This window comes from Pleuronectes platessa, chromosome 3 (genome assembly GCF_947347685.1).
Source record: "Pleuronectes platessa chromosome 3, fPlePla1.1, whole genome shotgun sequence".
Lineage (NCBI taxonomy): Eukaryota > Metazoa > Chordata > Actinopteri > Pleuronectiformes > Pleuronectidae > Pleuronectes > Pleuronectes platessa.
In genome coordinates, this window is record NC_070628.1 from 12,791,488 (window position 1) to 12,818,918 (window position 27,431).

The following is a 27,431-nucleotide window of genomic DNA, read 5'->3' on the forward strand; positions in this document are numbered from 1 at the left end:
AAGTTGTTTACCAAGGTCGTTCCTCGCGTCAAGAAGTTCAAATCGAACGCATCAGAGATCAACAAGGAGAGCGACCATTTCTGATTTTGAACTCCAACCGGTCTGTTAGTGTTTTTAAACCATAACCTGCAGACTGACTTATAGCATAAAGTGGGTGTTTAAGTTAGATTGCTGGTTTTAGAAATTAATAAAATTATCAAATGAATCTGGCAAACCTGAGATTAAGTATAAGGTATAAAGCCGAGCCGTTCCTCGCGTCAAAGAGGTTTTTCTGCAGCTGTTTCTCAAATCGAACGCATCAGAGATCAACAAGGAGAGGGACCAGGAGTGTTTATGAGTGTGTCCCAGTGCAAAGATTCTCCAGAAAATTATGATAATGGGTACTGAGTAGAATGCATACCTACAGGCACCTTTAATTCAATCAAACTGCACCAAATCTCACACACCTCATAGATATCAGTTCCCTAAAATGCCAGAATGGCTCCTTTCCTGGCCCATGTCCCATCTTCCACCGGGTTTGTTGAAATCTATTGATTCGTTTTTGCGTAATCCTGCCGATAAACAAACAAACCAACGGACGGGCTAAAACACAACCTCATAACCTTGGCGGAGAACATCAATTATTAACATCTGACTGAACCAAACACTGCGCAGGGGAAATTGAAGCAGTGTGCTGTCATCAAACTGGAAGGCCTGAGCTCTGAGACCACCACCACCACCACCACCGTGGATCCTCACGAGGAGGAAGCACTGCAGGTAAAATCAATGCCCAGCAATAAAAAGGGAGTAGACATCTCGCAGGAAAACATGTGTTATAACCACGACTCTGAGGGGGCAAGGAAGTCCCTGTGCTGTGTTTTCAGAGAGTAGCGCAGCAGATCTGGGGGAACGGAGTGAGTGTGTGGTGTGGGGGGGGGGGGGGGGGGGGGGTTTAAGCAATGTGGGTCCAATCCGTCCATTGGATACTGAGCCCAGAGCTGAAGACAGTTTTAACCACAGAGATACGTCCTAAGAACGAATAGGGGGGGGGAGGGAGGATTTGGATTAGCGGGGAGGTGGGACTATGTAGCATGTGAGAGATCTTGACTATCCCGACGATGAAGGTAAACACACACTGGGATTAGCCGTTAGTGATAGCCCTCATTTCTCTGCCAATCCTACAGCTGCCTGGTGTCAGAAGCACTGCCAGTTTGTGTCTGTGTGTGTGCACGCTTGCATATGTGTGTGTGTGTTTGTGTGTATGTCCTTGCATGTGTAGAAGTGGAAGAGGTGCCAGCTAGATGTTGGGGTTCAAACAGATGGGAGACAGGCATCTGGACAGCTGGCATTCACTGCCTTTCACAAACCCTTTACAGCAACCAGCTCTCCTCCATATCCCCATTCTGTCACTCTGCGCACGGTTTGTTTTCCTTTTCTTCTCGCAGCATTAAGCCTGGCTGGGAGACCTAAATAACAAAAAGTAATTATAAAAGAACTTATTTGCGCTCGGGATTTTGACTTGAAAACAGATCGGAGGGCAGGTTGAGGCGAACGAGAAAATAATGGGAGGTCGGCAGGGTTTAAAGTCTCGTAGAAAAAGCAGGTTAAAGTTCTAGATTTTCTCTGCATGAGTGCATGTGTTTGTTTCTACGTGTGCATGTAACATGAACACCAGGCCAGCAAATTTAACTGGGTCAGGCATCTCTATTTGATGAGCAGGAGAAGCAGTTTGCCCGTTAATGCCAGTCTCCCTTTTGCTTACTCTCTCCCTCTCTGTCTCACTTCCATTCTCGCCTGTCAGGTTCCAGGCAGCATGGCTTTACAAAAATTATTTATATACAAATATGTTTCGGGGAATTTCACAAATTCATCTATTCACTTGCATTTACGGATCCAAGGTACTTGTGATTGCTTTGGCATTGCTACACTTAACACTAAATTCTACTTGGCAGCCCCTCAAGGCTTTTGAGTTTCAGTGATTGCTGTGACCGCAGAAAAAAAAAACCTGCCTCAGAGAAGCGTGGCGCGCTGCCACGTTCTCCGAATTAATTTCGAGTAAAAACAAGAGCGCTGACAAAAGTTATTAGGATCATTTTCTTTCTGACGGATGCTTTCTTTAGAGTGTTCATTACGATGGACGCTGCAGTGATTGTCTTTTTTGTAGTGTATGTTAATTTCATTGTTTTTCTTTCTAATAGTGTAACTGTGGGACTTCTTCTCCCCTGCAGGCTCACTGTGATCATCCCACTTGTTCACATCAGAGGAGGTGAATGGTCGCAGAGTACCCAGCTGTCCTCTGTTGTATTACATGGCGTCTATTTGCTCTTTTTCGTTTTAAAGACCACCGGGGCAGAGCATGTGGAGCGTGACCTTTGGTGATGTCACAGTGATGTCATCAAAAGGGCTGCGTCTCAGCTCAGAAAGCTGTGGTTACCATGCAAAGGAGCTGAGTAGAGTTTACACTTTGAAACGATGGGGGAAAAAAAGGTGGAATCTCTGACTGTCAATTCTCCTCACTACCACCCATCCAGAAAAAAACCTTCTGTCCTTGTTTGAAGTCCACAAGATGAGTGGTTGTTGAGAAAATCTAAATAAGATACAGAGACAGAGATTAGATCTAATTCCTTATCAGAGGTGCCGGCCTCTGCCATGTATTAAATGAATGCAGCGTCTCCTTTTCTCCCTTTTCATCTCCCCTTTGGTTTTCAACTATTTTCTCAACTATCTTTTCTTCATTACTTCTGTAATTGCATTTGGCAAAGTAATAAACGGATGTGGAAGGAGCTCAGTTGCACTGACTTAATATGCATCACACTAAATTAGGTCTAAAGATTAACTCTAAGTAGGTCTGCACAATAAATTACTGACTGCTAAGCTGAAAACCTTCAGTGACGTCAGAACTTTTCCCATATTGTGTAATGCCATTTTTTCCTTTCAATTCTAGGTCATTTCCAGACCAAGTGATCATCAGCACATGAAGAAACACTTGAGCCTTTGCTCCTCATTTGAAACGTCCCCACTCTATTAGCTGTTAAAGTCACTCATAATCCTACATTCTGCAGTGCAGTGAAGACTCTGTATGTAAAATCACTACCTTCCCACTGGATAAGATGTTAAACAGGCTTTTCCGTTCTCTCCTTGGGGGCGAAATTGGACTTTATGGCTTATTAGGCCACATGAAAGTTGTAATTATTACTTGGCAAATTAAACAAAGTCATGAATTTGCACAAAAAAATAGCCCAACTGCCTCTGCGGAGCATGTTTTCCACAGACGCAGCAATTATCCCTTTGCGGGTAGAGAAGGGGATGGATCACCACAATGTAAAATAGGCAAAATTGACAAAAAATCGTCATTGGCTGATCTAAACTAATCCACCGAAACAATAGGAGAAATGCACATTGCACAAAAATATCCTGGGGTTATATGAAGTATACACTGAGCTTCTATAGATTCCTTTTAAAAGGAGAATAAGTGAAAAGAGATGTTGGTTTGCTTCCACATGCACATTTCCACTGGTCAAAATTCCCAGGGAATATATTAAATCTCTGGCGGTAACAGGGGTGAATGTGCATAAGCATGTTATTATGAGAAGTGTAAATGAAACAGGAGGGAGAAGTATAGAATGTGGTGGTTCGCCATTGATAATTAATGGGAAACTGGCTTTTGACTCTGCAGTAGAAACATTGTTTTATCATCTTCGGGTCTGATTGTCAGCGATGGAAACATGTCCCCCACTAAACAGGCCAATCTCCCTTCTTTTTTTTAGCAGTCTAGACGATGACGCTGCACCTTTTCCAGCATGACGTGATGATGCATATTGATTGATGACATAATTTGTTTACCTTGCAATGTGCGACACCGATTTGTTCATTTGTATTGTGCAAGATGCCACAAGACAGCGAGGGGAGAGAGCTTCTCACTTTTGAAGACTCATCGGGGGAAAGAAAAAAGGAAACCCCTCTATTGGAGAGGAGTTAATTTCCTGTATTTACCTGAGTTCAAAATACGTGTGTGTGTGTGTGTATACCTGCTGATTTTGGCGTAAAGGGGTATATCTGTGTGGCCCCTCAACTCAGACGACACGGCTTCAGAAAGCACAGAGGGGAAGGAAAACAGGGAGGACGACTTGAGAGACAGGGTTTAGGAAGGAATACAAATAGGCCGGAGATAGTGATCAATGACTCAGCCGAGGAGGGGGTGAGGAGGAAGGTGAGCGGAGGAGGAGGAGGAGGAGAGGGAGAAAGGGGGAGGTGATAAAGAGGGATCTGAAGATGAGAATCAGACACCCGCCTAATGACCACTCCAAGGCAGAGGAGAGGAGCGAGCCCTACACGCATGAATTAAAAAACACAGGCGGCGACACGGTGCGCGTCAGTGATGGGAGTTTTTGACTGGCATCATCCCTCATTTTGAGAAATGTCATCGGCGGGGTGCCTCCCTGTGAATCATTTTAATAGAGGAAATACAGCTGTGTGTGAGCGCGCGTGAGTGTGTGCGCCGACAGGAGGGGGGTGTAGGTATTGTTTGTCACCAGATGAACTCGTGGGGTGAGTCTAATGAAGAGTGCAGAGAGGAGGAGGGTGGCATTTTAATTGGCCTCTCTCTCTCTCTTTCTATCTTCTCTTTCCCTCTGTGTCATACCCCTTCTCTCTTCTTCTCTCTGGGAGAACAGGAGATTGAATGTTGGCTTCACAGAGGTAAGAAGGGATTTATAACAGTGGCACTGCAAACGCCTTGTCCTACTAATTGGTCAATAACACATCCTGTTACATACTTTGATGCCGCGTTCCACATAAGCTGCTCCTGGAGCACGAGAGGATGAGAGGAGGATTTACATTTTCACATAGTTTGTGTGTCATTCATAATTACGCTTTGCGCTCTGTGCAACTGTGCATAAGAGACAGTTTTTTCTGCAGAGCGGGAATATTTAGAGTAATACAGAGAATATTCAGACCTTGATTTTTACTGATTTTACTGTTTTCATTTTGTTGTCTATCTGGTAGTTAGCTAGTTAGTTAGCAGGATTACGTAAAAGGTAAAAGATGGATTCCCATGAAACTTGGTGGAGGGATGTGGTACCGGTCAGGAAATAACCCATAACAGTTTGGCGCAGATTCAATTTGAAGGGGTGGATCCAGGAATTTTGTTTCACGATCTCTGCAGTGTGTTATTTCAGGGCCTGATACTTGAGTGCGTGCAATTGGATGCAAATCCAAATAAAAATCTGGATCTAGTGTATTTACATGTGGTTTCATGAGGGGACTGTTGGGTTCTCTTCCCTTGGGCTTCGTCCAGCACCTCAACTAAAATGCATGGGAATCGGTTGAGTACCTTTGTTTAATCCTGCAAATTAACAAACAAACGCAGATGAACACATAACCCACAACTCCTCACATCAAAAGTTAAGTTAAGTTTTACTTGTTTGACTCCATTACGATCATCAGCGCCCGACAGATTTAACAGCTTCAATTTGTCTCGGTGGAAACATCATTCTTTCATGATTAATAACTCTTTGAATTCTCACAAGCAATCATCTTTTTAACGACAGGACGATCCATCTTTTCAGCTTCCACCTTCACCCGAGCTAGATGTATATTTGACGCCTGGTCATCATGAGTCATCCTTTCAACAGCTTTTCAATGACATCTTGCCAGAGGGTGAGATACGTCCATTTATGGGCCCTTCTGAAAACGACCTGACGTGATTTACTAATCAAACAGCCCTCTGCGTCGCGGCAAAGATAAAAGACTTTAAGGAGAGATCACAGTGGAAAAAGCTGGTTGATGCACATGATCGTGTATCTACACGTGCGTGCACACTCGTCACTCTCGGTAAGCCTTGTTTAAAGTGTAAGCTGACAACTCCACCTGAGGCTCCTCGTCTCTGAGGGGACGGCAGCTACAAATCACCATATTCCTGCTCCTGCAGCTCCCGTCCTCCACCCCCCCCCTCACCCCGTTTCCCTCCAGCATTTAGTTTCTCAGAAATCTCAAAGTTGGCTGCTGGCTCTTCTCCCCCCCCACTCAGCGCCACGATCCACCTTCTCCTCCCTTCTCTTCACCCTCCAACTTCTTTCCTTCCTGTTCTTTTTCTTTTGCTAGATCTTCCTCTCTGTGATTGCCAACTATCCTGGAGCAGAGAACGCAGCGAACGAGTAGAAATGTGGAAGGAGCGTGAGCATGTCAAATGGCATCACTCTCTCTTTTTTCTGCCCCTCTCTCCATCTCTCTCTCTCTCTCTCTCTCTCCTCTCTCTCTCTCTCTCTCTCTCTCTCTCTCTCTCTCCTCTCTCTCCCTCTCACTCTCTCACTTGCTGCTTCCTCCATCCTCATCTCCCTGTCCTTCTGTTATGGCACTGGTTCATCCTCATGTATATTTATGCTACAAAGCTGAAGAGTCAGACAGACTTAAAATGAAAACTCAAACTAGAGAGAGTGCGCGTGTGTGTGCATTTTTGTGAATCTGTTCGTGCACGAGTGTGAATATAGACTCCTTCATCTTTTTTGGATACGAACCCCCTTTTTTATATTCAGGGGTGGAATTCCTCTCCACTTGACCACTCGCTGCACTCCTGTTCTCTCAGCTTCGCCATTTCTCTCATCCCCCTCCTCGAGTTTCACAGACAGGTGCCTCATCTTTTTTTTCCCACCAGCGTCTGATGGGACGGGTGTCAGCCACTGACGGAAAGTGACAATCTAATCTAAAGTACTGATTCAAAAAACACCCACTCACAAACACACACTTGCACACACACAGACACACCCACACGTATATATAACACACACTTTCCTATCATGTACATCCAGTGAGCCCGGCAGATGCCTCAAGTCTTCGCGCACGCACATCACCGCAGAGCAGCATAGATCTCACCTGTCTTATAGTCCTACCACACACACACACACACACACACAAACACAAACACACACACACACACACACACACACACACACACACACACACACACACACACACACACACAAAAACCCACCAAACCTAATTTGTTTCCCTTGAATGGCTCAGAGTAAGTGGGAGAATGTGATCACAGATTTCGAACTAAACCCTACCAGTCACGTTTTATCCCTCCTGCAAAACTGAGTTTTTTTCTTTCTTTTAAAAAACATCACTAAACCACAGAGATTACGTTTTTCCTCTTTCTCTATGTATGTGTGTGTAGGTGCACGTCTGTCTGCATGTGTGCGTGTGTGTGTGTGTTTGCCCGATGCAAGTGTGCGTTGAAACAATGGACGTCTTGAGAGGCGGCCTGCGGGGCTGACTCTCCTTTAGTTTCCCTAAGAGGGGGAACGTGGGAAAAGAGGAATAAGTGCCATTCATCTTTTCACTGGCTCATTCACCACCTCTCTCTTTCTCTCGTGCCCCTCCTCTTGCTCTCTTTCACTGCACTTCTTTGCCCCCCTTAAACGGCCTCTTTACTTCTGGCTTAAGCTCCATTCGAGGTAAATGCCCTCTCGCTGTATCCTCAACACATATGCACTTAGTAAACCGCGCGGAGACGTTAAACATACTCGCGCACACATGAGCTTTTACAAAAACCCCTTCAGTCAACACATGCCTGGGCTGAAATCTATTTAAATACACAACGTTTAAAGTCTTTCCTCTCTGCAGACTTACAGTGCAGTAAGTCAACACTGCTTATCTTCCTCACTACACAGCCAATAAGACGTAGTGTTGTCAGGATAACAAAATTATAATTATAATAATTATAACTGTGATGACAACTAAAGGACAAAAACCTAAAACATCAAGAAGAGTAACGGAATAATAGATTGTATACGATTTGTTCATGCACTTACGACTTTCAGTAAATTTCATTCATGTTATTTCCAGGTTCAATATTTTAAAGTATTATAGTTTAGTTAACTGTTTTACATACTGACAATGGGTTAAAACATTCAGAACATACAAAAATCGGATTGTTGTTATTATATTTTACAATGTAAATTGAAGCTTTTCTGTGGTATAATGACACCTGGTGTCCCCTTTACCTTATGTGTGCAACCCTATTTCACAGCATTTAATAAGACTCAATACTCTGTTGTTTATCGGGAGTAGTTTCTCACAATATAAATAATCATTTTCAGAAATGATGATGTCACGATTATCATAGCGAGCACTGGTTGAGCACAAATTGATTATTTCTAACTGGTGTTGTTGAAGCACATACTTGTGAACGCCTGCTTTTTAGCAGATTGCAAGTTATGGAAAAGTGAAAATTACCAATGTGATGGTTGCATTTGAATATAGACACGTTCGCTAAATCAAAATCACCCTCGACTACCTCGTCCAACTAATGTCATCTTCTGCTTCTTGAGTTGGTTTTGTAGACAAGTCGTGGGTGTTATTAGCAGCTAAGGCTCTGGGTCTGTGATGCTGAAAGCTAAAAACATGTCCATTATGCCGAAAGGAAGTGGAGGCAGAGCAATGCCCACGCACACACACACGCATGCACGTGCACACACACACGCACGCACACGCACATGCACACGCACACACTACGGATTTCTTACAGGTATAAGTTATAGGTGAATATACCCTTCAATATAACCCTCAGAGACAGTTTTACATGTTGATAGCAGAGTGACATCTCTGATCTAACACCACTGACCCTACACTATCCCACCCTCTCTCTAATGCACATTATCTCACACCCAATGCTCCAAATACCTTCACGTCCTTGGCGTTCATGCGCGTCCCTTCCTTCCCGACGAAAATGTCATCTATATCCACCAGTACGTGCCGGTCCAGACCCAAAGTGAGCTTCCTGTCTGTGAGGTAGGAGATGGCATCCACCAGGATGAGTCTGTGGAGCCAGTAGCCCAGTCCCTGGCCAAACAGAACCCTCCTCACGCCATCATACAGTCCCATGTCCTGTACCACCGTGGCCTGGAGGCCTAAACTATGGCCTGGCCCTGGGTTATCACCGCTGCCTGCCCCTGCTCCCTCCTTGGCCCGTGCGTGCAGCACAGCCTGGTATGTGGAGTGATTTGAGGAGAAGGAGGTCCAGTCCTCCCCAGGTAAGGCCCCTCGGTCGGAGCCAGGTTTGGTCAGGTGGAGGAGGGGGGAGCTAGACACCACGCAACAGTCCCAAAGTGCCTGGTTGGTCCTTAACACCAGCGGGAAGCCTCTGAGTTTGAGGAGAGGAGGGGAGTTCTCGTTGGAGCGGTAGAAGCCGATGATGCCCACTCTGAACTCAGTGCAGTATTGATGCAACAGCTGTCTGTTCCATGTGTCGGAATGTGCATACTTTAACAGGTTCTCATAAATGATGAGCGAATATCGTCCACGGCCCTTTTCCGTCAGCGGCGGCAGGTCGCCCTTCCCTGAGGCAATCTCCATGCGGAACTGGAAGTGTGCCGACTCCAATATAGCCACAATGTCCTGGCCCAGCTGGGAGTACTGGGACTCCACCAGCACCAGCACCACTGGGTCAGTGTGTACATGCGTGTGAGGTGGGTTGGGAGGGTACGGATTTGGGAGCTGGCGGTACGGAGACATAGAGAGGGGCTGGGAGCAGGCCGGTTCGGGAGATTGTCCGAGCTGCATGGAAGGAGAGGAGTTGGTAAAGAGAAAGTAAGCCGAGAGGAGGAGGGAGAGGAGACAGCAGGAGGCCAGCAGGAGCAGGAGCCGACGTAAGTGGCGACGGAATCGCACGGCCACCGTCATCGCAAACTGGGAAAGGTGTTGTGCGTGGGCGGAGGAGATATCTTTTTTAGTTTGATAGAGACTTGAGAGAGGTGGTTGACGAGCCCGAGAGATTGTCTGTGTGTGTCTGAGGAAGCAGCCGAGCCACTCAGGAGTGCGTCATGTCACCATGGCAGATGGAGAAGGGGGCTGCGCCGGATGTCGGGGAACAAAGGTCGTCATCGAGGGAAACGCGGTCGACGACAAACTCGTCTTCGATCCTCACGGAGGAATCCCTCGCAGATATGGAGTGAGTGATGATGACTGTCTGCAGAGAAAGAGGACAAGGAGAAAAGAAGAAAGAGTGAATGTGTTGGGCAAGGTTGAAGATTGTGCATTAGTTCTCTGCCTGCCTGTGTGTGTCTGCGTGTGTGTGTTTGTGTGTGTGTGTGTGTGTGTGTGTGTGTGTGTGTGTGTGTGTGTCTAGGTTGTACCACCCTGGGGACTGTGAGGGCACAGCTGGTAACTACAGAGCTGATTGAAAACAACTTGCATCCTTGGGGCTTATCCAACCACTGGCACACACACACACACACACACACACACACACACACACACACAAAAGTGACATCACAGTTAAAAGCACAAACACAACACAAAAGTCAATCCTCGCAAATAAACAACAGCTGGTTGTGCGTTAACATGGCCGTGTGGCGAGCTGGATGGGAGCTCAACTAATCAGTCCCATAAAGCTCCACGGAGAATTCCTCTAATTGCGCCAAACCCTCTGCACTTCTGTCCTATTTCTGAACCTAATCATCTGAAATACCACAAAATTAGAGTTGGAATCCTTTTGCCGGGAGCGCTAATCTGGGGGGGAGCCCGTGACAGTACAGAGGAAATGGCAAGCGGGAGAGAAAACTACAAGAATAAGAGAGACGGAGAGAGAAGAGCAGGGAGAAGAGGAACAAAACGCAATGAATTATAGAAAGAGACAAAAAAGACCAGGATTAGCATCTTAATGTATGTGCCGCGAGCCAGGGAGAAGAAAAGATCTCAGAGCATCTTTTTCTCTCCGTGTCTCACTCTCCCCTTCTCTCTATCTTCTTGCACACTTCTTTCTCCCTTTCTGTCTGCTCGAATATCAATCGTCTTCCCTCATATCCCCCCCCCCCCCCCCATCCTTCTCTGCTCGTTCCTCGCACGCTCAGAGAAGGTCACAGAGAAGGGACTCCAGTCCTCACAGACCTGAAATGGGATACTAAAAAAAATGAAGTAAAAGAACTCTTAAGGAATTTTGTTTGTACCTTTTCCAACTCATTTACTTCACTAAGAATACAAACTGCATTCTTATCGGTTTTTATTAGTTTTATTTCACAAACTACTATCTCATGTGCCAAGAAGACTTACTCAATCTTAAAATGGGCTTAGATGATTTCATTCAAACTTATGTTTTAAATTTTCAAAGCCGGTGAAAACTATATCTGACACAAGGTGAGTCCTGGGTGAGCCCGTTACTATATAAAGTCTCTGACTGTTCTGAGCCACAAGAGGGCGCTGCAATTGAATTACCACATGGAAGTTTTGGTTTATTTGAAGAAATGGCCTTCAACTCTAAATTATATCATAAATCATGCAAAATTCAAAAAGCTTATTATTCATTGTCTGTAAATCGTGTGTAAGCAGAGCAAGATCCAAAAGTTTTTCAAGCATTCTCAAATTAAGATCTAAATGAGACAATGGGAAATCTAAATGTTTTCCCTAATAACGTTAATTGTTGACTTTACCTGCAATACTTCCTTTATAAAATATATATATTTCTTACATGGATAAACATTGAGGTGTGGAGGTGTGGAGCTCGTGATGAAAACACTTCAAACTGCAGGAAAACTCACAGTTTACAGTGTGTTTGATTCGTTAAGTCTCAGATGAAAACACAAACTGACGAGTTCGTCCATCCTCGCTCGTCTCCCTGCAGCCGAACCGAAGTTTCCGTGGAGAAACAAACACCGACTCGTCCTCTTACCTTTAGCCGAGGCTGAGGCGGTGCCGTGCGGGCTGCAGGCGTGACGGCGGCGGGGTGGACGCGACGCTGCCTCGGTTGGGCTCCGGGTCTCCGGTCTCGGTGGCGCACCACTCCCGTGTGTTTTGGATGCTGAAGCGTTGTGCCATCTCTTCCCCCCCACACACACTCTTTCTCTCTCCTCTCCCTTGCCCCCTCCCTCTCTCCTCACCCTCCACTAGAGCAGCAGGGGCGGCCAGGCGGAATGATCCGCTCTCCTCCCCCCTTTCACCATTCTTCTCCTTCCCTCTTTACTCCACTCTCCCCCCGCTGTCTCTCCTCTCCTCTCTCTGGCTGCGCCCACTCGTCCCTTTTATCCCTGCGCTCCGAGGTGGAGATCAGGCGGCGAGGAGGAGACGGAGGAGCACCGGTGTGGGGCTCGCGCGTGAACGTCTGAGCGCCGCGCGTAAACGCTCCGGTTTAAAGAGTGCCTACACAAGTGGAGGCGACCGAGGGAGGGAGAGAGGAGAGGGGAGAGATAGGAGGGGAGGCGTCTCGGTTTGATTGACACAAACAGCCTCTTTCTCGGGCATCAGCGATCACGGGGCCCCGGTAAGAGCTCACGGCCCGTTAGGTGGTGTTAGCCGGATGAGGGATGTCACACGCGGATACTCACCGGTGGAAGTTAACGGCGCGCATGGCTGATTCTCTCCAGCTCCGTGCGCATAAAAAGAAGAAGCAGCAGCAGCAGCAGCCTCAGGGAGGGGGAACATGCACCGAGCACATTGTCACACACACATTTCATGACCAAGTATTCCACATACACTTGTTCATGCGGGATCCCTCACATGGATCAGGCCCCGTGCACATGGGTGTCACTCACCCGAGCACAGCCTGTCAATCATACAGTGTTTTAACTTGATTAGCTGTTCCCCTTTTCCCCTCGCTACTAGTTCATCAATCTCCCTAACCCATTTGCACTGACACACACTCACTCACACACATCTCAATGGAGCTGGTGGGCCCCTCATTCACATTGTAATGGCTTTACAATAGAGCTGATTCAGTGTGTGTGTGTCTGCGTGTGTGTGTGCGTGTTCATGTGAGAGAGAAAAGGAGCCACAAGTTTGAAGAAAATGTCTGATTTCTCGATAATAGACCAACAGGTTCATTGAGAGTGTTGTTGAGGCTACATCCAACTTTAAAGAGATATTGCTCCTTCAATGTGATTTTACAGCTATAAACTAAACAACATCACTGGTTTTTGATTAAAACATAAATATAGTTATTACCAAATTTAGAAAAAGATACATATATGGGTTGAACATGGCTGACAACGCCATGCCTAATGTTTTAAAAGGACTTGGAACTTATAGGGCTGAGGCTTATGCTGAGTTCACCATTTGGGATGTCTCTATATGTCAAGATATTTATATATATATATATGGAAAAGTTAACCGTCTATTCAAAGATGGATGGCCCTCTGCCGCAGGTGACCATTTGTAAGTCGAAATCTTGAATCCCTGCCTAAACCACCAAATCTTACAGATATGCTCCTCATCTTCTCCTGCCCCTTCATGTCCTCCGACATGGCTGCTTCATACTGAGCTGTCTCTTTCACACACAAACACACATACTACACACATACACACACACACACACACCATGGTTTGGTCAGAAGGAAACTCCGGAGGGCGAGATGTTCTATTCTTCATATACACATTTCTGTCGTAAAGGTGTGTGTGCTGCTACTTGAGTGGTCACTCTTAGCTAGACAACCTAGATACCTTAGCTTTAGCAAGCTATGATATGTCGTTTGTGTTTGTGTTTGTTTTTTGAAGTCTGTTGCTGTGTCTCAGTTCAGGGGCTACATCCTTCGGAGGCTGATATTAAAGACTGAATGTGTCGGAGACTCCCGCAAATGTGGCCAAAAAATCTGTCGGAAATGGAAACGAAGGCTCCAATCTGTGGATTCTTCCTGGGCCAACATGTCCCAGAATTCATTACACTTCAACTCAACTGAACAGCTGACAATGTACTAGAGAGAGATGTGGGCACGAAGTAGGATTGGCTTCAAAATATGTTTTTTTAAATTTCCAGGAAGCGACACTTCAGCCAAAATTTAAAGGTTATTTTCACCTTGAGCAGAGCACATGGGTCCAATATAAACACAAACATGTGCACTCACACACACAAACACACACACACACACACACACACACACACACACACACACACAATTCACTTAAAGAATACAGAGCACTGGAAAAACAATACATTTTCATACTGGTGCAGTCTTTTTTACTTCATCTCCTCTTAATTGGAGTAATTTAGACATTCTCGGGTCATATTCATCTCTGGGAATGTCTCTATTTGTGTCTCTCAGTGAGTGTAATGACTTAGCGGTGGTGCCTCCACAACAAAGCTTGAATGAAATAGAACAGCCAGAATATCGTGCCCTACAGAATGGAATCCAGAGATAATGAAGGTTCGGATTGGAGTGCGATTGTGTTTGTATGTAAATTAGTGTCAGTGGGTGAAGTGTAATTAGAGAGGCTGTTCACCCATTTCCTCCAAATTACAAGCTAAGAACCACTTCGGCTATGGAGCTAGCTGGAGACAATAAGCCAGAGATGAAAACTAGACAGCTGTACATGGGCTACAGTGCAGGCTGCAGAGAGTCTGTGTTTGTGCTAATTGTAAAAGATAATTACGGAGTCTCTTGTAGCTGCAAACAACAAAACAATAGCCCCTGAGAAAGCTGAAGGACCGAATGCATGCGTGTTGCACGCACATGTATGAGTGTGTTCACGTGCGTGTACATGCACACACACAATATACAAACCTATGCACTGACACACAGGCCTTGGTGCAAGAACACAGAGCACCAACCCAGCAGGAGACACAAGCAGGCCTGTGGTAGACACTACAATGCACGCACAGATGTTCACACACTCACATGTGAGCACGCACAACAAAGGACAGGAGATGTGAAAAGTGTCAGAGCTGCCATGTTCAACTAGCTGCCTGTCTGTTAAACAGAGGAGAGCGAGAGACGAATGAGAGAGGGAGCACGTGAGAGAGACCGAGGGAGACGCTTGTTGTCTTCATCAGAGGCTTTTGTTAAGTGAGAGATAAGAGAGGAGTAGCAACTGATTCCCCCCCCCCCCCCCTCTCCTCTCTCCCCGCTGAGAGCTAAATGGTGGCTCTGCGATTTTTAGAGGCCTGAAGAGAGCAAATGGAGCGCGGGTGTAAAAAACAGGGAAAGGCATCATCACCACGAAGCGCTGTATCATCCCAGGAGACAACCCCCCCCCCCCCCCCCCCCCCCAAACTCCCACCCCTAATTAAAAACAAAACAAAAACATTGGACAGATTGTTGCATATACTTGTGCTGAACACATATACTAGACCCTGAGCCCTCGCACTGGTCATGATACTCTCCTGTGCTGGCTGCTGCTCCCACTGAGGACAGGATCTATTGCTCAAACTCGCAGCTCTCGCAGATGCATCAGCTCTCTGCCTCCCACAGTGTAAACAACAACAGGCTCGAGCTCCGCTGAGGTGTGCTGGCTGCTTGATGCTGTTGCTATTTTAATGATTCCTGCTCCTACCCACTCCTGACCCCTCCCCGTGCCTGGAAACGGTGATAGATAGATGTTCGTCCTAAGAGCTCGGAGGCTAAGTGAAAGCTGTCGCCCCCCCACCTCCCCTCCTCCCTGCCATTCCTCATCCGCGAGCACATTAGAGGAAATATCTTTTGGCCAATCAATACAGACCTTACAGATTGATAAGGCTAAAGATACACATGCACGGCCGCACACACGTGCTCACACACACATAGAGAGAGGAGGACGATATATTTGTCCTCCATCTCTGAGTGTAGTGTATAGAATAACCAGACCAAAAATCAATCTGTGACTGGAACGCTGCCAGTAGCAGGATTACCATAGCAATGCACACCAGCAGACGATAGGTTGATGTCAACTGTGTTCTTCATTTAACAATCCTGGATAAACTTCTGACTTTACTGTAATCCATCCCTCTGTACAGTCCCATAATGGCAGACCCACAATGCATTGCTTTGATAGAAATAAATAAAAGTATTTAAGTTGGCGGCACCAAATTTATGAAATTGTTGTGTTTAGCACTTTCGCCTCTTAGGAATAAGATTACAATGTTTCTTAGCAAAGTTTGCATGTCCCCCCCCCCCCCCGGGACCTGTCCAAGGTGTACCCTGCCCCTCGCACAATTTCAACTGGGATTGGCTGTGGCTAATCCCCCTCGACCCTGGAAGGATAAGCAGTATAGATAAGGAATGGATGGAGTATTGGACTGTGTACACATGTAAAGCTCCCAAAAAAAAGTAATTGGAATACATTTTTATAGGCTCTGAATCATTTTTATTTGAAATATCCTTTCACGATGTCTATGGATCGTTGATTCAACCAGGGAAGTTAGGTTTGTTGGCTTGTTTTATAAGCAAGACATCACAGACGCTACTCAAGGGATTAACGCAAAACTTGCTGAACGGATGTGGTAGTGGTCAGGGTCAATTTAGCTGCAATCGGGATCAGGGGGCGGATTCAGCAATATTTTAACACTTTGTATGACATTTTCCACATTATCTTAATTTTCCACATTATCTTAATTTTCCACATTATATTAATTTTCCACATTATCTTAATTTTCTTCTTAATTATCTTAACTTGTTTTTTTTACATAAGGGGACTTTTCTACTGAGTACCATTCAGGTCAGATGTGTTAATGTAATAGAATGAAGAGCATTTAGTCAAGAGTTACAAAACAGTTGTTGGTCGGGAAAAAAAACAGTTCAATCAGACATATGTGTGTTGGGATCGTAGTAGTGTGTTTTGGTACGTGTGTGTTTTTCTGTGAGACTCATTGAAAGACAGGATGTGGTTCACCACCAAGAACAACGTTTTTTGACATATCCAGGAACACTACTGCCTCCACACAAACAGAAACACACATAAATGTGAACACAGACCCACAAGATCATGCTTAATGCTCGCACGCCTCGGTAAACAACCCAACACCCCCACACTTTTACAAGCCACAAAACACCGTCGGGCTCGTTGTAGTGACAGAGCGCACCTTGATCTCATATCATATTAACACTCTGTCTCAGGCCATGACAACATGTGAGGATGCTTCTGACATGAAAAAAAAAATGTCACAGTGAAATGGGAAGGTTAACAAACAGTGTGTCTGTGTCGGATGGAATCAGCATCTAATTGAGAATTTGGAAAAGAGAGGACAGGACTGAGCGGGGGACAGGGAGGACTGAGGAGGATGTCAGGAAGCACAACAGTGATCAGATCACACAGCACTCAGGGGAGGGAGGGGGAAAGTGATCCATCTGTGTCTCTCTCTGACCTTGTTCACTCTCGCCAAAAACCTGACTTACAACCCCAAACTAAATATGATACCTTCTCTCTCTGACTCCCCCTTTCTCCTCCCTCAGCCTCCCTCCCTCCCTCTCTCCCTTCTCTCTCTCTCTCTCTTTCTGGTAATAAATCGTGCTGTAATTACCAGGCAGGATCGATAACGGTCACATCACTCCTCTCCTCTGCCCGTCTCCCTCGTCTGCAACTGACACTAACGTGTTCATCCCTAGCTGTGCGCCACTCTCATGGATCTGTGAGTGATAGATCACATCCTGTTTGGTCTGTGTGCACTAACATGCGTGGAAAAACACAGGTACACACTCAGAAACTGCACAAACAGAGGGATGAACTCCATACACACAGACACACACACACACACACACACACACACACACACACACATGGTGATAACCACAGGTAAGGAAGCTGGATGGCAACAGAAAGAGGCCATAAGGTCTAATTTGCCGTTAGAGACATTTCCTCAGCTGAGCGACCGACCAAGTTACCGTTCGCTCCCAGAATAGCTCACACGGCCCCTTGTCTAATTAAATGGAGGACAAGGATGAGCATCACATGGGCAGTCACGCAGTGTGAACATGGTGAGTTTGTCTTTCACAGAGAGAGACACTGCATATATATAGATACACGTGTTCATGTGTGTTTCAGTGCACAAGTGTGTGGATGCACGTGCATGGGTTGGGTGTCCGAGCATGATAATGTGAGTAGTGATGGGAAATTTAAAATATCCTGGTGAGCAAAAAAAAGATTTCACACTTTGAAATATTGCTGACTTGGAATATTCCACCAATCCAACACTTCCATGGTTGTGTGTGTGTATGTGCGTGTGTGTGTGCGTGTGGGTGTGTGTGTGTGTGTGTGTGTGTGTGTGTGTGTGTGAGAAAGAAAGAAAGAGAGACAGGGGAAGAATATATGTCTTCATCAGCATGTAATATCATATCAGGATAGGGGTTTGACTTGTGCTTTATCTGCAGCCTTCAGTGTAACACGAGACTCGGATCAGAAGGTGTTTTGGAATATGTCGCTGTTGTGGTTTCTCCAAACCCTCCTCCATTCATGTTTTCCTAATTGACCAAACTCTTTTCATAGCTGTAAAGAAAATATAACTTTAAAATTCTCAGAGCCTTTTTGTTAGTGTTGAACTAATTAAACGCAGGTTTTTGCAAGATCTACAGTTTAGTATTTGATAGGGCGTTTTTCAACATTTTCTCTTTTCTCAGATGATAATTAATGGGTCTAGATGACAAAGACTGATATCTATGAGTGTGTGAAATTTGGACTGATCTGGCAGTGCCATTTTAGTTATTACAAATGTTCACTGTTAAATCATTACTGTAAAGTTTGAAACTCAGCAATGTGAAGGAAACCAGGCTGGTGACAGACGGTAAATGTGATGTTGGAAGTAGGAACAGGTAAAACCTGCATCCAGCACTGCATGTGAGGGATGCGTGTGCAGTGCTGTGACTGCTGGTCGGGCTGTGAGGCAGATGTGGTGGGCAGTGTTCAGACAAGTGACGGCTCCAGGGACAAACCTGCTCCTGAATCTCAATCTGCGGACAAAGATGAGGAAGCAGGAGTGGGCCGGGTGTGTGGAAATGTTTATTGCCGCAGAAACTCTGTGTCTGTCCTTGATGTCTGGAGGCTTCGATCTCAGGATACCCCGGGTGAGATACTTATTTCATCTGATAAATGCAGTATATGTAACCATTCAAAGCAATATAAGCAAAGGCAAAATCCAAAAGAAACTCTTGTACCCGAAGAATTATGTTCATGTTGGATGATTGTGCACCATATGATGTATTTTCAGAGCCAAAGCAGAGTGAAAGTGAAAGAGGCAGAGAACAAAGCTGCTGAGGTGAAGGTGGTTGACATGCATGCACCGTCTTTAACAAAACTGAGGTTGCCTAAAGAAGCAAAAGAGAGTTGCAAGCTTTGCTCTTTATTTTGATCCTTTCACTTTCCACTTGGTTGGAAATTGGATGTTTAATCTTTGTTCCACTTTCATGAATTGTTTGCTGCAGCTGTGTATTAATGTAGAATGCGCCTCTGTTGTCAGAAGCTCATGAACTTTTGTGTTTGGTTTTGGTCTCCTTACATTAAAACATAATCAATATAATCAATATGTCTTTAATTTCTATTAGTGTCCTCAATATGTGTAACAACAAAAAAACAACAACGCCAACCAAAAAAATAAAAAAATAATAATAATGCATTTTAAAGCACATTTAATACATGAAATACAGCTCAAAGTGCTTGACAACAATGAAGCAATTTGTGTTGCAGTATAGCACTGCACATGGTTTTACACCGAGCTCTGAGTTGAACGAATACTCGTGACTTGTCAGGTTGCGTTTGTCCTGGCTGACAGCGCCAATCAAGTCCACTTAAAACTGAGCCGGATCCTGGAAGCGTCACATTTCTCACCACATTTGTAGCTTCACGCATCAAAATCAAGCATAAGCCCACAGTGCGTTCACACTTCACTGGCTCAGATGTTTCCCAAGTCCGAGGCTGATTCGACTAAACTGCAGGCTTGCTCACAACTTGGCTGTCTTCTCTGAGGACCTCTCACCAGCTCCGAAGGTGACAACGTGTGGAAAGTTACAGGCTTCCTCTCAACGCAGGTATCCTCTGTGGATCGTTGTGATCAAAGAAGCAGAAATCCACTGCAGCAGACGCACATTAGCATCTCTGTCACAAAACGGCTGCCGGAGTTCAAGACACTGAGCTTCTGATTATGGAGACACTCCACTGATATTGCAGATTTGGATCAGTTTACTCATCATGGGCAGGATGATTCAGTCAGTGAAAAACAGCCGTACAATAATCTCAGTGGCTTATCTCAGCGGGGCTCTGGAGACTATGAATTCATATCATAAAGCCTCTGTTGTAAAGCTTGGGCAGGAAATTGAAAGATGGGAGAGTTTGGGAAGGGGAACATGAAAAAAAATTGTGTTAACAAGTTGACTCATGAGAAGTGTAACCTTCACCATCTTCTACAGGGACTAGAAATCAGGAAACACAGTCCATGGAGTTTGACAGTTCTTTCTTTTGTTTTCTTATCTCCACCAAGGAGTAATGATTTCAGCCCTGTCTGTTAGTTTGTAAGCAGGACTAAGCAAAAAGTACATCAAAGATTACCACGCAATTTGTTAGAAAAATGCAGTATGTTTGGTCAGGGAAGAACTTTTTTAAATATTGGTGCAAATCAGTGTCAGTGATGATAACATTTAAGAGCAGTGTTGGGCCTTGGCGGAGGAGTGAATGCTACTGTGCGCTTCTCTAATTTTTTCCCGCAAGTTCTTCCAACTTTACAAAATGTAAATTTCGTAATTTTGGATTATTTTTTAATTTAAGATGTGTCACGTTACAACTGTCTTTGCTAAATAGCTGGTTATATATGTGCTTAGCTCAAACACATTTTAGGAAGTAGAATTATAGAGGCAATAGCTCCAACCAAAAAGTGTATAATAGAACATTATACAGTGATATTAAAGTCACGCACTGGGACTTTAATATCAAATACTTTTTTTTTATTTCATGAACTTGTTTGTGTTTTTATTACTCTCCAGGGAAAGATAAGACAGACGAAGGGCAGGCACAAAAAGAGTTGAAAAAAGTGAAAAATGCAGGTGGAAAAGATAGATCCTCTGTCTGCCTGAAAATGAAGGTGTACATCTGGACACACGCGTGCACAGACACACACACATGCACATGCGCACACATAGGATGCGACCTGCAGAGAGTGTATGATTAACTGTTCTGTCAGAAGTGAGAACTCTCTGGGGCGGGAAGGGCAGAGGAGGGGGAGGAACGAACAGAGGAGAGGATGAATTGGAAAGGGATGGAGGAGCATTAGGAGGGAGGCTGAGGTCTCTGGGGTCTCCAGAAGGAGGTCTCGTGGGTTTGGGGAGGCAGAGCCCGAGCCAACTGTTGCTGCCTGAAGGACTTGTGTGTGTGTATTGTGTTTCAGGGTACGTGTGTGTGTGTTTTCTTGTGTGCTTTCTTGTCCCGTGACAATTCTACAGAACCCACCTTGCAGACAATCTTCCTGGCAATCTATATGCAGAGTCCAATGCCCACTGCAGACTGGAATGCAATTGCTGATTAGTTGAATGATTATGTGTGTGTGTCTCTGTGTGTGTGTGTGTGTGTGTGTGTGTGTGTGTGTGTGTGTGTGTGTGTGTGTGTGTGTGTGTGTGTGTGTGTGTGTGTGTGTGTGTGTGGCCCTTATCACAATTCTGCAGCGCAATAGAGTCAGAATGGTTGACTGAATGTCCCTTTTTCTCAACAAATCAGGATTGCACACACACACAAACACACACACAGACACACAAACAGAGAGCGACGCCTCTATTTTCTCCCATTCGTCACAGGGCTTGTTGTTCTAATACCACAGATAGGTCTGAGTTCAGGGTCCCCCAGCTTGGCGGGTCTGCTCATGACAGGCGTCTCACTAAGAGGGGATAGGCTGAGAGAGGAAGTGAGAGGGTGACGGAGAAAACAGTTTGAAAACACCCTCATGCAGATGCAGCTTGTTATCAGAGCTGCAAGGATAGCTCAGTTACCATGTGTTTATGTGTTTTTTACATGGTGGAGGGAAGAGCCTTAAGGTGCTCAACACAGCTTTAAGCTCAGAGGGAGAAGGGGAGATAATCTCTGGGAGCCTTCAAACCTGCAACCAGCAGAGAGGAGAGCCTAGAGATTATTTACAATACCAACCCAATCCCCAAACACACACACACACACACACACACACACACACACACATACACACACACCAAACGAGGCTTGGTGAAGAATACAAAATCCAAACAAGATCATTGGACTCACTTTAGCCATTTTTAGACAATAAGGGCGGGACTTTCACCAGAGTTTGTCTTTCACATATGAGGAGAATGTCCATCTTTGCATGACAGAAATGTCATTAATACGCCCACTCGCTGAACTTCGGTGAACTCTACAGATAATATCCTGCCGAATTCTCACATGGGCTCACTTTGACAGTCTCTGGCATTTCAACAAGGGGGCTGGCAGGAAATACATCCAGAAAATTTCAGGAATATATCTAGAGCTCGATGCACGTCTGAAAGAAGCTTTTGTAAAAGAAAGAGTGAAAAACTAAATTTTATATTTGTTCCAAAATATAGCTTTACAGCTAAAATGACACAAAAGTCTCCACACTTTTCAATAATTATCTATTTCGTTGTGTGTCTTTATCTCTTTCCCTCTGTCTCCCTTCCTCCTCTCTGCTGAGGTGTCTTCTTGCACATAAACACCGACTTCCAAGACACTTCACCTCTCTTTAGAGCCATGAACAGCACCGTCCTACACGGCTCCTCTGGTTGTTGAATGTTGCTTATGAAAGGGTATTGTTTGCCCACTTCAGCTGATATTGCCCCGGAGCTGTAAATCACCGGTTACTACTTAGCTTACTAACACTCCATTCAGGAGCTGGACACAATAGATCCACAACACATTCATTCATCCGCTCTCCCACTCCCACCCCTCTGCTATTCAACTTTACTCTCCTCCCGCGTTCGCCCTTTCACTTTCTTCTCCCTCCTGCTACGCTAAGCTGTTTTCTCTCCTTCCCCTTCTTTCTTCTATATTTCTCACCCCCCCCTCAATTCCGCCACTCCAGTTCCTGATGTGGTTTTGTCTGTTGCAGGGGCCAACTGTTTCCCATGCACCTGCCTGGTCGTAGATATGTCGAAAATGGTCACACAGCCATGCTTGCATGTGCACACACACACACACACACACATACACACGCACACACACACCCACACATTCAGATTTTATTTCACCTGAAAGTTCAAAGAATTTCCTCATGTTATGGATGAATTATCAGCTAGTAGATTCCATTTGTGATGAGTGCGAGTATGCACCGTTGTGTTTGAAGTTGAGACACACATATTTGTAATTATATCTTAGTGAGGACACTCACTGACATAATACATCCCCTAGCCCCTAACCCTTACTTTAACCATCCGAACTAAATGCATAACCAGAACCCTTACCATAACCCTAATCCTAACCTTAACCTAATATTAACCCTAACCCCTGAAACCGAGTCCTAACACTCCAACTGAAAAGGTGAGTATAAAATGTCCTCACTTTCCGAAAAGGGTCTATAATTAAAATGGTCATCGTAAAGATATAAGTATAGGAACACACACACACACACACACACACACACACACACACACACACACACACACACACATACACGCACATATGTTAACAATGACTAATTCATATCTTATCCCTGACCTTCACCAGGATCTTAGAAATTAGGTTCTGCCTCACAAGGACCGGATTTGGTCCCCACAAGGTCCACTGGTCCTAACAAGGCCGGTGTTTATCCTAGGAAATGTCCTCAAGGGTTAGAGAAAACAAGTACATACACACACACACTGATCCTCGGAGAGGAGCATCACTTCTGATTGGTCTTGACATTTTAGCAATCTTTTCTCATTGGCTGTGGCACTTCCAGAGTATGCAGTTTCACTCCCTATCTGTTGGGGGGTTACAGCAGTGATAACCACACACACACTCACACATGCGCACACACACCTGGATGCAAAGAACACCAGCATCGACTGTCAGGCGCAATCACCTCAAAGTATGCTATACGTTCCATATAGGCAGGAAAGAGCAAGGAAGGAAGGAGGGGAGAGGAAAAAGGAGGGAGAGAGAGAGAGAGAGAGAGAGAGAGAGAGAGAGAGAGAGAGAGAGAGAGAGAGAGAGAGAGAGAGAGAGAGATGCCAAGCAGTGATTTATGGCCTGAAAAGACAGATTAACTCCACTGGCTGCCTAACTGGCCCTGAAACAAGCTGAATTACAGCCCAGACCAGGAGGAGAGGAGAGGTAGAGAGATGGAGGGAGAATGAAACTGAAAGGTCAGTCATATGGCAGGATGGAGAGAAAGTGTAGACGACAAGATGGAAGAGCAGATTGGTATGGAGGTAGTGAAAAATGAAAAGGTCAGAGGTAAAGAGGAAAAGATAGATTGAGTACTGCAGGGGGAAATAGAGATGGAGAGGGGCGGGTATCGCCCCCCCCCCCCCCCCCAAAAAAAAGTGAGACACTGGATCAGGTGGATTTTGTGGCTCTCAGGTTTGTGTGATCTGATGAACCCTATCAAGTCATGTGAATCATATCAGATTCCATTTCCTTTGCATTCCGCAAAAAGCCAGGGTTAAGGTCAACTGCATTTCACCTGCTTCTGTTCAGAGAAGAAAAGAAAGCAGAGCGATATTTAAGTGGGATTTGTTACCGATCAAGGTTTGTTTGGATTTTAGTCAAACTAAATTAGTCTAACACTCCTGGGACAACTCGTAAGGCTTGTTCACGCCTATTTAAGATGGCACAGTGAAGTTATAACTCACCAGCGAGTCACGTAAGCAGTCAACGGGTCACTCGAGCTGCTGTAACCAAACGTTACTGTCTGTTGTCATCAGGTTCCCATTGCTCTGTAATGCTGGAAATGGTAAAAGCAGCAGATATAAGAGACATACAGAAGTTTCTGTCACATTTTTGTATTTCACTCAAGTGTCTGTGCACTTCAGTGACAGCTCCCTATCAGCAATAATATCTGTCATTTCTAAAGGCTCATCTATGGTCAACATTAGAACTTGTTAAGGAGAGACTTTGACGAGGTGAAACCATTACTGACAGTAAGGGCTATCAACGCTCTGCATGCACCACCAAGTTGAGTTGTGTCTGATAAGTACAAACCAGGAAGTGAATGCAGGTGACTGCATCTTTGTTTCCTGTCTCGGTTTCTCCTCGTTCATATTAAAACCCAGCCCCATACTTTTCAGTAGCAGCGTTTCTTTCAAGAGCGTTTTCAGAATCTTTGTGAGTGTGGACGGCAGCTGTAAGTGTACAAACAGTGATGCATGTTAAACATAGTTGTGTGGATGTGGTCGTATGATATAGAGAGGTAAGAAAGTACAGGTACCTATGTTACTTCACCCGGGTACTGGGACAAACAACCTCCTCCACCACTGTTTTGTTTGTTGTTGTCCGAAACACTCGGCAAGGCGCTCCCATCTTTTTTGGTACGTGAAGGCAGCAGATAAGAGCCTCAAGACTGACAAACACACTAAACCTTTAGTCAAAGCAGCACAGACTGGCTTCATTACTTATTAATCTGACTGTCTGCAGTGACCACGTCTGCAAAGCACAGCAGCAAATGTCTTCGGCCCAATGTGTTTTTATGGGGCTGGTTATCTGTCACGACCACAGGCAATCATGATGAGGATTAAGAAAAGTATTAGATTAAGCTCAGACAACTAGTAATCCTGTGATACACGAGAAATTCAATTAGACTGGTGGACAGCCGTTGGAGAGCAGCTTGTTGGCTCCTGAGAAATGTCCAGTGAAGACGTTTGCAGTCTCGGGTGTTGGCTGCGTGACACCCGTGCCGAGGTAAACAGTACTTGCAACAGTGATGAATTACGCTGGCAATATTCAGAAAATGTCCGAGATGTAATTCATCTCCAAACGGCACTCCAAGGCTCGGAGAACCATTCCTCGTGCCGCTTCCATTCCGGGAAAAAAAAAAGCAGCGACATTGACAAACTGCATTTATATTGAGTGCATTGATTCCGCCGGGTCAAACACAAACCTCAGATGTCACCCTGCCAAAGGTGAGGTGGTGCTTTCCCTTACGTTTGATCATGGAGCTGTAAAGGTCAAGTCAGTGGCTTCGATACAAGATACTTGCTTAGATACGGTTCTCTATAAATAAAAGTCAGCAAAAATATTTCTTTCTCCTCTTTGGCCTTTTCCACCTCACCCCTCTCTCTCTCTCTCTCTCTCTCTCTCTCTCTCATGTTAACTAAACTAGCACAAAAAAAACGGCAGAGACGAGGCCATAAATACAGGCAGCTACCTCTCGCAAAGCATTCAATAGGAGCTGTTGACAAATGAAGTAGCTGTTCACCAATCGCCCCAGGTCCTGTTAATGTCTCTCAAGTTTATTAACTTACTGTTTTTATGGTTATCCTCTGCTGTATTTCTGCGCGCACTCACACACACACACACACACGGTGACACGTCTTGTTCCATTAGGCGTGAATGTGTTTATGTGTGCCTGTGTGTGAGTTATGTGACCAGTCGCTAATTGCAGACAAATCGCTTTGCCGCACACAATCATTCCTGTTTTTTTGATGTTTAATTTCACCAGTTGATTACCGGCGGAGTTTAGCACCGCCATTCCTCTTCCTCCGCCACCAGGACGACTCATCCGTCTTCTTGCGCTTTCACCGTTATGCATACATAATGAGCTCGCTTTGACGAACAGAGGGATGGATTTCATAAATCATGCTCTTGTTTGTAACAGCTTTTCTCTCTCTTTCCCTGTCTCTCTTTCCCTTTCAATTAAAGGAGCAGGGCTCATTCTAAATGTTGAGTGCCCTGAGACATACAGTCCAAGTAAATTATTTCCTGTATAGCTTTTCGATTTGTAGCAATTTTGCCGCCCCTCTCCCAGTATCCTCCTCGCCCCGCACCTGCCAAATGACACTCCAAAACAGTAACAGGGCTTTTCCAACTCACACTGAGTCTCTGTGTGTTTGTTCACTTTCCAATAACAAGCACCATAAAGATAGTGAAGTATAGACACAGCATAATAGGACAGCAGTGGGCCGGGGATGGGGCGTAGAATTTTCTGTGTTGTTAAATAGTAGGCGTTTACTGTGTATTGGTTATGACACTGTACATCTGGTGAATAGAAACACACACACACACACACAAATGTTGCGGCTGCTGACGAAGGCAACTGTCTTGCACAAATATATTCACACACACACACACACACGAATGCAATGCACGTAAATGAAAAATGCAAGCAGAGCTTAGCATTGGTGTGTGATACAGTTTTTATTACTCACTGCTCTCTGTGATCGGAAAATAAATCCGGCAACTAAATTGATTTATTTGTTTTTATCACCTTCTCGGTTGCTCACCCCCTCCTCGTCACAGATTGGATCCTCATATAAACCCGGGAGATACACATTTTTACAACCCAATTTAAAGACATGTTCAGAAATGGCAGGGGCTGTGGGGTGGGCCCGTGTGTTAGTGTGCTCTATTAAGGCTTAATTTTATTTTGTAGCACGGTGTCCTTGCTCCTCACACTCTGTGACCTCTTTAAAAGAGCCTTCCTGGGTTAAGGAGAGAGCCAGTTCTCTGGGGGTGTTAGCGTCTCTCCCTCACAGCCCCTCCACTAACAGGTTCACTCTCATCAGCTAAATAAATAGCACCTTTCACCGTTCCTATTCAACAAGCCCCCAGGCCACAGAGGTTCACTTACCCAGTTTGTTTGTGCGCATGTGTGCATGACACACTGTGCTTCAGAGTGGCTGTGC

At 45.1% G+C, this 27,431-nt stretch overlaps 1 protein-coding gene across 2 annotated transcripts in view; it reads right to left on the bottom strand.

Moving 5' to 3' along the window:
• The window catches only part of ndst3 (N-deacetylase/N-sulfotransferase (heparan glucosaminyl) 3), a 42,570-nt gene extending 30,872 nt beyond the window's left edge, over positions 1 to 11,698 (bottom strand). For both annotated transcript variants that reach the window (XM_053419321.1, XM_053419322.1), the window contains exons 1-2: positions 11,645 to 11,698; positions 8,662 to 9,946 (exon numbers count right to left, since the gene is read on the bottom strand). In XM_053419321.1, coding sequence (XP_053275296.1) covers positions 8,662 to 9,660 — 999 coding nt within the window. In that variant the 5' untranslated portion in view covers positions 9,661 to 9,946; positions 11,645 to 11,698. The remainder of the gene's footprint in view (positions 1 to 8,661; positions 9,947 to 11,644) is intronic.
• Positions 11,699 to 27,431: the final 15,733 nt, after the last annotated feature.